Source organism: Rattus norvegicus, chromosome 9 (assembly GCF_036323735.1).
Source record: "Rattus norvegicus strain BN/NHsdMcwi chromosome 9, GRCr8, whole genome shotgun sequence".
NCBI classification, from domain to species: Eukaryota; Metazoa; Chordata; class Mammalia; order Rodentia; family Muridae; genus Rattus; species Rattus norvegicus.
Genome location: NC_086027.1, coordinates 25,079,585 through 25,093,849, shown reverse-complemented (window position 1 = coordinate 25,093,849; position 14,265 = coordinate 25,079,585). Strand labels below are relative to the sequence as shown.

At 44.4% G+C, this 14,265-nt stretch overlaps 1 protein-coding gene across 6 annotated transcripts in view; it reads left to right on the top strand.

Moving 5' to 3' along the window:
• Positions 1–14,265, top strand: part of Adgrf5 (adhesion G protein-coupled receptor F5) — a 113,185-nt gene that overhangs the window by 34,196 nt on the left and 64,724 nt on the right. The window contains exon 1 of one of the 6 annotated variants that reach the window (XM_008766832.4): positions 689–955. The exons of 4 other annotated variants lie outside the window; for them this stretch is intronic. Coding sequence is in view for 1 of the 2 variants with exons in the window: in XM_039083014.2 (XP_038938942.1) it covers positions 4,666–4,686 (21 nt within the window). In the remaining variant the exon portion in view is untranslated. Of the gene's footprint in view, positions 1–688; positions 4,687–14,265 lie in introns of those variants that run through there. One more of the 6 variants, XM_039083014.2, reaches the window with a different exon arrangement.

Genomic DNA, 14,265 nt, shown 5'->3' with positions numbered 1-14,265 from the left:
TATACTATTTCCCATCTTTATTCGGACCCTGGGCAAGTCACAGCTTCTCCTTGAGCCCTAGTTTCATTTCTTGTAAGGTTAGGGTTGAGTTCAGCTCAGAAACTATAATTGTGGTTGTGGTTTACAATTAAACCCTGTGACAGGAACCTGCCAACTTGTCCCAGTGGCCAGCCCTCTTTGCGTCTCCTTATCTTCAAATATGGTTGCTGAGATGATGTTGAAGTGTCAAGGAATGAATATCATTTGATCTACAAATGTTCAGTTTCCCTGGAAACTAGATGTCCCCCACTGTGATGCATTTGAAGCACGGGTCTCCCTCAAGCTCCAGACAGGTCTCCCATCCTCTGGGATATTTTTAGTTTCTGACTTCTTGACCCTGTTAGAGACAATGGAATGGGCTCATGGGTTTTAATTTTCCTTACACAGTCTAAATATATGGTTGTGTGCTGGAGGTTTAAATTGGTATCCTGTACCACTCACTCATAAGTACTAATGCATATCTATCTGATTTGCACTGTTTTCATTTCTAATTTTTTTTTTTTGCCTCCTTTGGAGAAAGAAAAGTAAGAACAAGGGGCATTGCCCAAACACGTCTTTCCACTTGGAGGAGAGGCTTCTCAATAAGAGGACCTGAAGGACTTCCTATGGGCGTGAGGGAAATCGCACACGCCATCCGGGGAAGTGGACCAGGAAATCGCTTCTTGTTTTTCAAACAGCAACGAGGCTCTAGGGGATGGCTCTGTGAGGCTTGGAGGAGTGCAGCTCTGGGAGGCAAAAGTTGAGCAAAGGAGTGGCCAGACCTGTTCATCATGATGCCTGCCCTGCTGCCTCCTGACTGTCTGTGAGCCCCCTAAGAAGGCTGCGGGGCCAATGGCCCCGTAGTGAAAGACAGAGAAGTTTCTAGGCATCTGTTGAGAGCAGGCGCTTGCTTGGAGACAGCAACGGTGGTGGACAGGTAACAGATTTTTCTCTTTCTGTGGTTTGTGTCCCTTTGTAGCCAGACATCTGGCAACCGGAGGCATTTGTACGATCCAATCCGTGTTGACTCTGTTACTCTCTGACTTATAATCTTTAGCATAGCGGTGTGTGACGAAGATAACTTAAGATCACTGCGCTGCTGGAAGTCCACAGTGAGGCCGGCTTTGGGGGGGGGCGGGAATGGGGGGTGTCTCCCTCCAGTTCACTGCTGGGACCTGTTAAGATTTTCTCTTTAGTAGGGATTGCTTTCTGAATCCTCCCAAACTGGTCAGGAGCTTTGGTGAGTCAGTACTGCCCTGAGAGTCAGACAGCCATTGTGGTGGCGGCCTGGAGCAAGAGGAGATTTCATTAGCGCAGCTGAAGGAGCTCTGAGACAGTGCTTGGGTGGGGCATGGAGACCTCCTGCCTGTGGCTGAGAGGAAAGGAGCATAGGTATTGCTTAGTTAAAACATCTGGTCTTAAAAACCAGTAAGTCTTGCTTTGAATGTTGTAGAACGTCGGGAACAAAATCTCTAGAGTGTACACTTTACTTAAATAGTTATTTTCTTGTATTTTGTAGAAAGTCAAGTTGTACAACTCCACCATAGCCCTTTGTCCTTTTGAAAAGGTCTAAATGAATTGGGGTTTTTGTTTGTTTTTATTTTGTTTGCTTTTCCTAGTTTTTGAGGCAGGGTCTTGTGTCTTGTTTCATAGCCCTGCTTGGCCTGGAATTTGCTGTATAGACAGGGCTGGCCTCAGACTTGTTGATTCTGTGTATAAAGTACTTGGAAGTCAGAGGTGACTTTTTCTAATTGCATAGGAATATATGAAAGACTAGTTCTTGACAGCTTTAAAATTATATACTTCTCAATACAGTTTTCCCCTCTCCCCACAAACTCTCCTTCAAGTACTCTGTGTGGTATTAGGTAAAGGTTTTTTGTTTGTTCGTTTTGTTCTTCCTGGCTCCTAGAATAAGCCAGGATGAGGCCCCACAAGTTTTCATTGTCGATTTTTTGATGACACTTAATATCTCTTCTGTTGAAGGATAACATGACATGGGAGGAATGTGCCCAGCTCACTAAAATTTAGAAAGTATGAAAAAAAAACCCTCTCCTTTTTACTATTTTTGCTATTTTTGGTGTTGCCTCTGCACTTACTAATATTAATATCAACTTCGTAAGAATGAGACTTTAAGATTAACAGCAGTTTGGGCATTTTTCTTTGAAGGACATCAGTTAACAATATTTTGGAGGGTTACTGGGGAAAAAACCCCCCAAAAAACCAGTATTTTGGAAATAAGAAGGGAGACAAGTAAAGAAATCAGCTGGCTACGTAGATCAGTCTGTCATTCGAAAGCTAAATTCTTGACCAAGGGAAGGCTAGATGAAGGCAGGGAAACTTTGATTTTTTACTTGAGTCATCTTCCAAATATTTTAATCATCTGTAAAAGGTGTCCTTCTCTCTCTGCCACCGCTCTCTATATTGTAAAAAATAAAAGTCTAATAAAAGCATAACAATGAGCAAGGCTGCATGGGTCATAGAGAAGGGTAGGGACCTTCATAAAGAAAAAGCAAGCAAGGAAAAACGAGAGTAAAAAACCTGTAAGAGTAATAACAATTCACTCAATTGTTCATTTTTCTTGATGCAGTCCAAACCCTGGAGGAGGGGGATCACTTGGGCTACTGGAGTTGATATTCTGCCTTGGACTGTCTAGTTCAACTTGCTTTCCACAGTTCAACCTCAGAGCACTCACTAAGCTAACAAGCCCGCTCTGCCCACTGCACTGACATGGGGGGGGGGGAGGCTGGGCAGCACAGTGCTGTACTAAAATGCAGTCATATCAGAGGATTCTTAGCAGCAGCTCAGGGTGGTGACAAAGCCATGCAGGTGGCCACCTCCCGAGTAGTGAGGTCGTCCAGTCTTTTGTAAATCTCAGTTGAGTCTCTTAAACTCAAACACAACTTTCATCCTCCGAGAAGGCACCCACACTCCTTTGCTGGGCCACAGGTAAAACTGGCATCCAATTCTTGTTCTGTTGAATAAAATGAGAAGCGAAAAATAGCAAAGTGACAGTGATTTGCCCAGCTTTTCAGTGACTCTCTTGCAGGCCTCCAGGATGAGAATTCAGGTCTCTTTTCAGTCCATCAGCGCCTTTCTTAGCTAGGAATGTGAGGATAAAAAGATATCGGAGAATTTACACCATTATCTTGAGCACATTCGCTCTAACAGCATGGTGAATGCTTTGCTGGGAGTGTGAAAGGGCACCGAATTACTGCACCGTTCGGATTGCTTGCAGACTAGAATGCCTGCTGTTGGTTGCTGTCGGCCTCGGGAGCTTTCCAAAACCAGAGGAAGGACCACACACTTCACCGTTGCAGTCGGATCATAACCTTTCTGCATTTGTTATTTGCCCTCCTGTCTTCCAACTGCTTCCATTACACCCGCAAGGTCGAGAATGGGACCTGGATGCAAATGGGGTGGCTTGGTTACCAGCAGCAGCACCTGGTTATGATTCTGGAAAGCCTGGGCTGAGCTCAGCTGTAAGCATTCCGAGTTAGAATCCTGGCAGGCAAGGATGGAGAAGACATTCCTGTCCCAACCCACGGTGGCATTGTCTTTGCAGCGTCAACTGGAATGACCTCTCTGACTTGACGCAGACGCATTAGCTCCTGTTGCTTGCAGATCCTATGGAGTCAGATTAGATGTTCTAGTAAACAGGATGTTCTCCATCAAATGCACGAACTGGCTGTGGGCACATCGTAAATGCCCGAGTGGCTTGCCAGCTCTGCATTGCAGTCCACACTGTTTGACTCTGGTCACCATCCTCAATAGAACCGGAATCTTGCTTACTTCCTAAAAGATAATCATAAAAGTAAAACCACAGCCTCGGGGAATCAGGTATTCCAGAGAGGCTTGCTAGGTTTTGCAGAATTAAAAAAAAACACAGGGGATCTTGTCCTGTAATCACTTTAGACTCTTAACATGAGTTAAGGAGCAAGCATTGAGAGTTTTAGTAACATATATTCACTTCCTGCTTACCATGCCCCTAGCATTGCGTCCAGCGCCTTGTAAAGATTACTCTTCTTTTTTCGGTTGTGCCGATAGGCCTGTGTTGATATCATCTTTATTTTGTAGGTGAGCAAATATACAAAGGTTAAGTAAATTGTTTTAGAACAAATAACCAGTGGGTAATAGAGTCACAATTACATTTCAGGCAGCCTGACCTCAGAGTTTATTTGCCGAATTATTATGCTACACTCCAAAAACCGTAACAGCAGTGCTAAGTGGTCCATTAGGACAGAAAAGAAGCCAGATATAGAAATGCAGGCGTATTTCAAAGGATGCATCCCTGAAGGAACAACAAGTGAGGCGATGTGCTACAACGGTTACAGATTTAGGCTTGGCAATCGGTACTACCACTTGCTACGTGACCTGGGGATATTGCGTAATTTAGCCAGTCATTGGTCCCCCCCCCACCCCCCGTTCTACAAGTGGGGACAATGGAGGTTTTCCTAAGACAAGATCACAAGGAGTAAGAGAGCTTGATGTGTGTGGATGTTTAGCCATAGGTCTAGTCTGTAGACGTGCTTGATAAAAGGTAGCGGTCATTGTTATTGAGTTTAAAAGCCAGCGGAAGGTGGGGGCAAACAATGAGTGAAACTCAAAAAGGAAAAAAAAAAAAGAAGCTTCACAGTGGTCAAGAACTGTATGAGAAGACACCCAGAGGTGGTAAGCCGTTTAACCCATCTTCACTGTTAGTATTTGTGCCATATTTTGTGAAAGAAGTTACAGTCAAAGTTTGTGAGTAGATGAGTCTGTGTCCAAACGTTGTGGTGACAGTGTTGGCTGAGCTAGTTTTGTTTTAGGTCTCTGCAGTTGTGTTTGTCGGGTGTTGCCTAAGCATCTTCCTCAGGGCGCTTGGCTTGCTTGAATTAGGCACAGTGGTGATCTAGAGGGGAGTTCATTCTGAGCAAATGTATCAGTTGCCACTGTGTAAGATTAGTGATCAGGGGTAAGGGGGAGGGGGCATTCAGGAACCTACAGCCACCATCCACATGGGTAACAGCCAAGCCAGACAAAAGCTACATGACCTCATATAAAGTGCCATTTATAAGAAGTGTGAAGGTCATGTGGTCAGAGTTAAGACATCTTGGAGCAGGAAGGCTATCTAAGAATGTTGCATTCAGAGAGAAAAATTAAGTAATTATTCTTTTTCTGTTTCATGCAGCATACTCTTTATTTGTTAAAATTGAACAATATCCCTAAAGGGACAAATAAAAATGTAAGACACTTAAGCTCATGACCAAGGTTGTCCGCGCCAGATGACAGGAAAGTAGTGTGGCCAGGGCTGAAAAGGAGTGACTTCAGAGGGCCCTGAACTGTGTACATGCTGGAGTATTTGTGTGCATATGCGTGTGTGTGTGTGTGTGTGTGTGTGTGTGTGTGTGTGTGTAAAGCAGAGAAGGGAGATAGATTCAATGAAGCCACAGTGGAAAGAAGATCAGTTAACAGGATCAATTACCCAGAGACCCCCAAATCCATCTTCGGGGTACTACTGGCAGCTTCAAGTTTAAGTAGAGAAAGGGTAAGGGAAGGAAAAAGGTGTGTATCTGCATAGATGCATATTCATGGATGAAAGCACTGTGTTGAGGGTAAATGTCTACTTCTGGGTGTCTCCTTCAGTGACTCTCCGCCTTATTTATTTATTTATTTATTTATTTATTTATTTATTTATTTATTTATTTTTTGAGACAGACTCTCTCACTAAACCTGGACATCCCAGTTTAGCTTGGCCAGTGAGCGACAGGGATCCCTATCCTCCTCGTTCCACCGAAGTATGACAGATATTTACTACTGAAACTAACTGTTTTATGTGATGCTCGGGGATTGAACTCAGGTCCTCAGATTTGCACAGCAAGCACTTTACCAACTAGACCAGCTCCCCAGCCTAACATATTGAAATATTTTAAATCACATGACAAATCGCTACTGCTTTGAGTTTTCCAGGGTCCAGCGATGAAAGAGTTAAGATTTGGCACAGAAGATGCCTCCCTGATGGGTGGCCACAAATCATTACTGTTATTTTCCTACTCAGCTAACAGGCAGTAACTCTACAGAGCTCCTTCTTAATCTATCCCTATGGCCAACCACAGGGCTACCCCTGTCTGCAGTTGGAATGTCTGCATGACATTGTTCTGCGTGGTGCAGGGAAACCCCTTTGTGATATGTTGAAGCTATGAGATTGAATAGATAAGTTCCCAGCTAGGAACTTAATGGTTTTTTTTTAAAAGATGATAATCTCTGCTTAAAGGTTAAAGTCTCCCAGTAACTTATAAGGAGGCAAGAAGGCTAACAGGTTATCAAGAATCAACACATGTGTAGTGTGTTTTGGAAAACTCCATCCCATTGAATACAAACAAATGGTCATCTGTAATCAGATAGTCCCGAGCTGCTGGGACACAATGCTGCCACAGAATCTTATTTCAAGGCAAAGGAAAATTAAATAGGGGGGGGAATCTCTTCAATAGAATCCTTTAATTGGCATTGTGTTTCGTGTTTGTGCTGAATAAATATTTACCCTACAACCCTGCATGTGCCGGGGATGAGTCATTGAATTAAATAAGGTCCACACAGATAAGTCTTATCAGCCTTGCAGTTGTAAATTCGGTCTGTTCGGAGCCTCTCAGAGCTACACTTGAAGATTTTGAATGTGCACTTCTGTAGATGTGAAGGGAGGTTATAGGTGGGCAGCATTTCATCCTCTTTGGAGACTCAAGCATCATGTAGATGAACTAAGAGAAGACATCTGTGTGTGTGTGTGTGTGTGTGTGTGTGTGTGTGTATGCACTTTCTGCACTTTCACACATATGGGAAGATGCACACCCTTTTGTGTACATAGTAGCAAAGTGATCAACATTGTGTGTCTGTTTCTATAGCTCCCTACCTTTCTGATTATTGCTTTGGACTCACTGGACCTAGACCTCTCCAGTTGGCTTGACTGGCTAACCACCAGTGAACCCCAGGGAGGTTCCTGTCTCTGTCTTCCTAGAGCTGGGATTATAGGAACATAAAGTCATGCTCAGTTTTCTTATATGGGTGCTAGGGATTCTAATTCAGTTTCACATATTTGTACAGAAAGCACATTACCCATCCTTCCATCTCCCCAGCCCAAATGTTGTTTTCTCTATGTTTGATTTCTTACACTTCTGAGGATCAAATGCAAATCTTCGTACAGGGTAGGTAATTGCTCTGACATTGAGCCACATCCCCGGAAATGGGAGAAAATAATCTTAGTGTGTAAAGCTGCTCCTGAAATGAGGTACCATCACCCATTGTCCACCATCCAAGAATTCTGTTTTGCATTTCATAAATGGACATACCACTTTAGTCTAAGTCTTAATTTTGGTAAGGGTTTTTTTTCAAAGACATCCAAGTCTGTACCTTAGAGAAAGGAGGTAAGGGATATAAAGAATGAAGAGACAGCTCCCAAGATAGCTGTGGTAGTACCGATGGATCTCTGTTGAGGCCAGCCTAGTCTACAGAGTGAGTTCCAGAACAGCCAAGGCTACACAGAGAAACCCTGTCTCAAGAGAGCAAGGAGAGGGAGAGAGGGAAGCAGGGAAGGAGAGGAAGGGGGAGGGAAAGAGCAAGGGAGGGAGGCAGGGAAGGGGGAGAGAGAGAGAGAGAGAGAGAGAGAGATCCTAAAATATTTCCAACACATATAATAGTATATCTAGTTAGTGAGCCCCAGTCCAAGGCCAAGTTGAGTCAGAGACGGGTGTTCCCTTGAAACCGTCTTAGTGTGCAATGTAATTCAATCCATTCATAAAAGGAGAACCATGGATACAACGACACTCAAGTATGTGGTGTAAAATGAAGGACCACGACCCCACCCCCACCCCCATCCCCACCATTGTAAGCAAATTCTGGAGTCCCATGCTTGCTTGGCATCTCCAACTGCTTACCTCTTACATACAACAACTCTTCCCAGGATGGTTACCACCTCATTACCAATGAGACATCCCACCCCGGAGGAGAGAGCAGTCTGAAGGCCTCAGATCCTCTTCCCTGGACATCAGCGTCACTGGACATTGTTGGCCACACCCTCCTCCACGATGCCAAACTTTTCCTGGTTCACATCATTCTCTGCTAGCTTTTGCTCGTTGCGTTAGTTTTCCATGTTTGTTTTTGGTGACAAGGTCTCACTGTGTAACCCACGCTAGTCTTGAACACAAGATTTCCCCTTCCTCAGCTTCACAAACACTGGGTATAAGTGTGCAGGACCATGGCTGTCTCCCTTCACCTCCTGACACTTTAACCTGGTCCGTAAACTTCCAGGTGCAATCGTCCCCTTGGCCTGGACTTGACCATTTGGAATTCTGTTGGATTTGGTTCTAGCCTTCTCTCCCACTTGTCTCTCTATTTGATCTTACTAATCCTGTGGTCATCATTTTGAGTTCTGCCTACCCTGGCGCTCACCTCACAGAACATCTGTCTTCTGCTCTTGTGATGTCTAGGCACTCTGACCCACTTATAGCTCCTTAAATGGACCATGCTTTTTCCTACTCCAGGGCCTTTGCACATGGTGTTTTTGACTTCTAATTCACTCAGTCACTCTCTCTTTCTCCCTCCTAAAGATAACTGAAATGTTTAGGTTTAGCCTGTTTAAACACTATGCCTGGGACACCTTCCATAAGCCTTAGTTAGTTAGTTAGTTAGTTAGTTAGTTAGTTAGTTAGTTAGTTAGTTGCTTGCTTTCTTGCTTGTTTGTTTTGCTTTCCAGAAAGTTAAGCACATTACTAAAATGATCCACTCTGGATATACCCTTTGTCCATTTAAATTCTTGCTCAAAATTGTTCAAGCGCCCACGGTGTGGCTGTTAATTAGAAAGCATGTCTGAAACACTTCAGTGTTTCAAAGATGAAGTGAGTACATATCGTCGGTTCTCAGCACTGAGCACATAACAACTGCTCAAGAACTGTTATTACTACAGTGACTCGAGTAACTGATTCTTTAATGATGTCTGTCTGCTCCATTAGACTCCCAGCTCTATGGAAACAGGACTCACTGTCTTGGTGACTGCCTCTTCCTTGAGCCCAGCGGAACACCTGGCACTTGTCAGGACCTAATAAATGGATGCATAAATAGATGGGTGAGGGATTCATGACTTCATGGAACAATACATGTCATGCATGCAGGAAGGTCCGGGGCCTGCATTAGTGTGTGTAGGTGTTCAAGGAATGAGACTATTTATAGCTCCATGTATCAAGGGACTTGCATTAGGAGGCAGCCTTTTCCCGGACACAGTGGGTGGGTAAACTTTGAATGTACAGTGACTACTGGGCCGATGAGAGATGAAGATTAATGGACCAAGTAAATGGCAGGAGGATTATCTTAGTTTGCCAACCACTTAAAAATAGTTTGCTGATAATTGTTCCCGTCCACCCTCAAGAATGGCTTTGGTTTGACTTTTTGCTTTTGTATGAACGCTGGAAAAACTTCTTGCACTGTTTTAGATGTCAGCCAATATCAGTAGTGGGAAAACGGGGAATGCTTATTAAGCATTTATTAAAAAAAATAAAAGTCAGGTTGTTGGGGGCTTTGGGTACTGGTGAGAGTACTTTTATTTTGAAAAGCATTAGGAGCTGAACAGGAAAGTCTAGAGACTAAGGTGTGACCGAAAGATCCATCCTGTATCTAAGTAGAGGGCGGGACAAAGAAAAAGGGTGGTGGCTATTGTTGCCATAGTAACACAGGTCAGGCAGGGAGGCCTGCGCCTGTTCACACATCAGAAGCATATGGCTTCAGTCAGATTTAGAAGTTAAACTGGTCAAGATTGCATCTGAGTTGCAAAACGTGTACGGATTTATATGTGTTTAGAAGAGTCACAAGATTTTCCAAGGTCAACTGCTGTAACTCAACTCTCTGTCAAATTCTTCTCTGTGCTCATTAGAAAACTCCAGTTCAGTAGATAATGTGGTTTGTCCTGTGTCACACTAATAACTGGCGGCCATGTGAATGTATGTTTTGGCTACCCATTCCATTTCGAGAAAAATTTCCACGTATTATTATTGTTATTTCATCAAGAAATTCTCTTGGCTCGAATGCCCCTCCCCTGGTACAATAGGTCATTGGTAATCAGTTTCACCAGGGCTCTGAGCCCTGAAGAAAGTTTCCATTTCTGTATGGGGGAAGTTAGGTAGGAATGATTTAGTAGTCTGACTGAGTTGTGGGTCGCCTAGAGGGTTAAGTGATGCAATCATTTATTTAGAGATGATATCTCACAGCAGCCAAGATGACCTTGAAACTCCTGATCTCCATGCCTTTATTTCCCGAACACTGGAATTACAGGCTTGAACTCTGACACTACAGTGTCTAGAGGGCATCACCCTCATAGAGCGTAGCACCACCCAGGGTATGCTCCCCCACCCCCCCACCCCCCCACCTTGTGCCTAGGGACTGTGATCCCCATCTGCAATTATCCTATGTCCTATCCTCAGACTGTAGGAAACTCCGATTAAATTTAAAGAATCACTGCTTTGGTTCCAACCATCTCCACCCCAGCTGGCTCTGAGACAGTCCTAAGCTTTAGAGTCTTCATCTGAAAATCCAAGATGGCTGCATGAACTCCATGAGGGCTAGATGAGAGAAAATGGCAAGGCAGAGCTGAATAAAGTTTACCCAAACCAACCATTTCCAAAGATAATCCTACAATGACACTATTAGAAGTGCCTTGTCATCCTCGTGGTAGTCTACTGAATGATCAGACAGCCTAGAGGTGACCATTATGTGAACAGGGGTTGAACTCTACAAAGGGTCTATTTCCTCACCCCTAATCAAACAGGGTCATTCAAGATTCCAGTAGGACTCTAGGAGAAGAGTCAGTCTTCAGGTGCAGGCTGTCTCCCAGATTCGAGAGAAAAGGCTGGCTCTTCACTGTGCCTTTCATGGTGTACAGTCACTTGGCAAGACACCAACACTATTGGCAGCTGAGGAGCCAGACACGGCATGGTCCATGTGTTGCTGAGAATTGCTATGACTTATTCCCAGGAAGTGACATCAGCCTGCGCTTTCTTTCTTCTGCCTCTTGTACCTTCATAGACTGGAAGACAGAGTCTGGGTTGACGAGGAGGAAGTTGCTCAGTATGACCGGGGTAATCCTGGGAATTAGGCCACATTTCCCAGCTGTCGGTCTCGTGATAGGCCAGCTCATACAAGTAGGTGACTTAAAGTAGAGTGTCCAATACTTTTATTCATGAAGAATTAATTAGGATGGACAGCAGATAATGTTCTTCCCCTCTCTGCGCCTTTGATCTTTACTTCAGGAATGTTAGAAGCATTATGTGCATGTTTAGGGCCATTACAACTAAGGGTGCTTGTGACCACACATGGCCTTGTTTGTGGGAGGTAGCTTCCTGTCTCAACTCTATCAATGTGGATATTTTCCCCGTTAGCAACATTATGAAGCACTGCTGATTGCCTCATAGGTGAGAGCTCCTGTGAGCTAGGGGGCAGCCATGTTAATTAGACCAGTGGCAAAGCTAAGAGAAGTTACAACTTCAAGCTTCTTCCCTGATGGAGCAGGAGCCTGAATCCCTGATGGAGCAGGAGCCTGAATCCCTGATGGAGCAGGAGCCTGAATCCCTGATGGAGCAGGAGCCTGAATCCCTGATGAAGCAGGAGCCTGAATCCCTGATGGAGCAGGAGCCTGAATCCCTGATGGAGCAGGAGCCTGAACAGTTGAAGTGGTCTCCAGCTGGTGCCAGGCTCCCTTTGACCAAGTCGTTCATACTACTAGTTGTCAACTCTTGAGAATACCACTCCCTTCCAGAGGGTGACCTTCCTATCTTCCACACAGTGCCTCATCTTTGCAGTACAGCTGACAATTATCCCTCGTTCCAGAGGATATTTGTGAATTGGGGCTCCTATCTGTGTGTCTTGGGACACACACACACACACACACACACACCCTAAATGAGTCAAACAATGTGTTGTTGTTTTTCTCCAAATGTCTCAACGGAATGAAGAATGAAGACTTTTTACAGGAACGGTCTCCAAGGAGGCCGGAAGTAGAAAGAGATGGGACTGTGTTGGCCACAGCCTACACTGGTGCATCAGATGTGACCATTTAGGGACTCTATCTCCAAAGGATACTCCCTCAGGAGGCTAATTAATCTTCTTGGGTCCCAGCACAGAACATTATATACTGGTTGACACAATTGAGCCAACCCCTCAAACACAAAAGTCAACCACAAATGAACAAAACCTATTTAGTGAAGCATTTGGGAAGTAACGATCAGGAGTTTCCTGTGGTCTCCCCTGTGCCTGAGTCCCTCCCTAGGTGTCAGGGGCTAAGGAAGTCTAACTATTCTCCAACACATGATTAATTGCCTCATTGTGGGGCCAAGCAATGTATAATTCCTTGTGTTGGGGCCTGAGAAGATTAATTTGCCTCCTGTGGGAGTATCCTTTGGAGATATAGGACGAGTTGATTCATCTTAGAGAGAGTTGCTATCAACACACTTTGTCAGCCTACCTACCCCTATATCGAAAATGTACCTAAAGGCTACCGGCTATGTCACTGCAGTTTCCCTGCAGCAGATACATCTGGCCTGAGGCATCTGTCCACAGAACTGAAATGGCAAAGCATCGTCCTAAAATAACTGAGGTGAAGAATTTAAAAAATGCACCAATTGCCAGATATGCGAGCCGAAATATTTCCCAAGGCCTTGAGTTTCCCTCTATTCACTGGGGAAGGGGAAATGCCATTTGGCTCCTGGTGATGGACACACAGTTCTTCCTGACATGTGTATCTCAGCCTTCATCAGGTGGCATCCCGACCCTGATTCTCTGGTGCTGTCCGCAGCTCTGTCATGGCTGCCCTCTACCCTTCACGAACCATTGGGGTGATAACCATTGCCATCACGACCATTGTACCTTCATTCTTTCAATTCTTTCCCATCCTCCTTTGCCCTATTATTTTTGCAGAGTCGGAATCTCAGGAGCCTCTTCCTGGCTTTTAATCTCATTTGCGTCTCAGGAAATTCTGAAAGCGGTAAGGGAGAAAAATACAATGATCTGCACTCCGGAAACACAGGGGTCAATAGGAGATTTAGTGGAGGACCCGGGTCACAGTAATGCTCCTAGACCAAAATCCAAATCTCCCATTTCAACCTGTGGCTCTTTTCACAGGTACATATGGGCATAGACTACCACAGGGAGTGGGCTGGGGAGTGGGGATAGAGCCTGCTGCCTTACCATGTTGTTCAGCCCCATCTAGCACCCATGTTAAAGCCATTCTGTAATCTCAATCCTGGTGACAGGCAGATTCTGTGGCTTGATGACCAGCCAGCTGAGTCAGTGGACAAGCTCCAGGTTCACTGAGAGACCTGCCTCATAAAATGAGGTGGAGAGCATGCACGCACGCACACAAAGTCAGAAAGAAAGGATTTATACCAAGCCCTTTTTGTTTAGTTTTGTTTCGAGATTTACTTGGTTTGGGATTATTGCTCTGAATTTCAAATAAACCAATGATTAATTGGTTACAAGAAAGCCTCCTTTTGCATCTCCAGCTTTATATAGAGAGTTAAAAAACATGTCTAATGGGATACTAATATCATATATGTTTTACACCATAACACGGTTTTATAAAAATAAAACTGATATTTTCATAATACTTACAAGTCATAGCCTATTAATACAGCCAAAGGATCAATTGAATGGTTTTATTTGAATAGAATTAACATAAAAAATAGGTGAGGAGAGAATGGGGTAGACTTGAAAATACCAAAAAGTGCATTGAATGTAGCAAAAGCGAGGTGAATTCTCTGATCGCTTTTATGGTACAGTCTGTGTAGTGGATCATATTGAAGGGATCCCTCTGTGCATATGTATTTGTGTGGGGTATGCATACGCCATGCTGCATCCATGGAAGCTAGAGAACCACCTCAGGTGTCCAGCCTTAACCTGTTTGAGTCAGGGTCTCTTCAGTGTTCACTGCTCTGTGCGCCAGGCTGGCTGGCCAGGAGCTTTCGGAGGTTCTGTGCATTTCCTTCCAGATCTGTCCATAGCAGCACTGAATTTATAGATGGTGCTCTCGCCTGGCTTTATGTGGATGCTGTGTTTGCAAAATCCCTGCTCACCTGTTTGTGTAGCAAGCATTTTTCGCACTAGGTTGTCTCTCCGGCCTAATAGCATCTCTTACTAAACTGTCTGTCTCTTTTTCTTGCTTTCTTTCTTTAGCCTCATTTTCTCCCCTCTTTCCTTCACCCCACTCTTTATCATGTCTAGAGGAGCTTTACCCCCAAA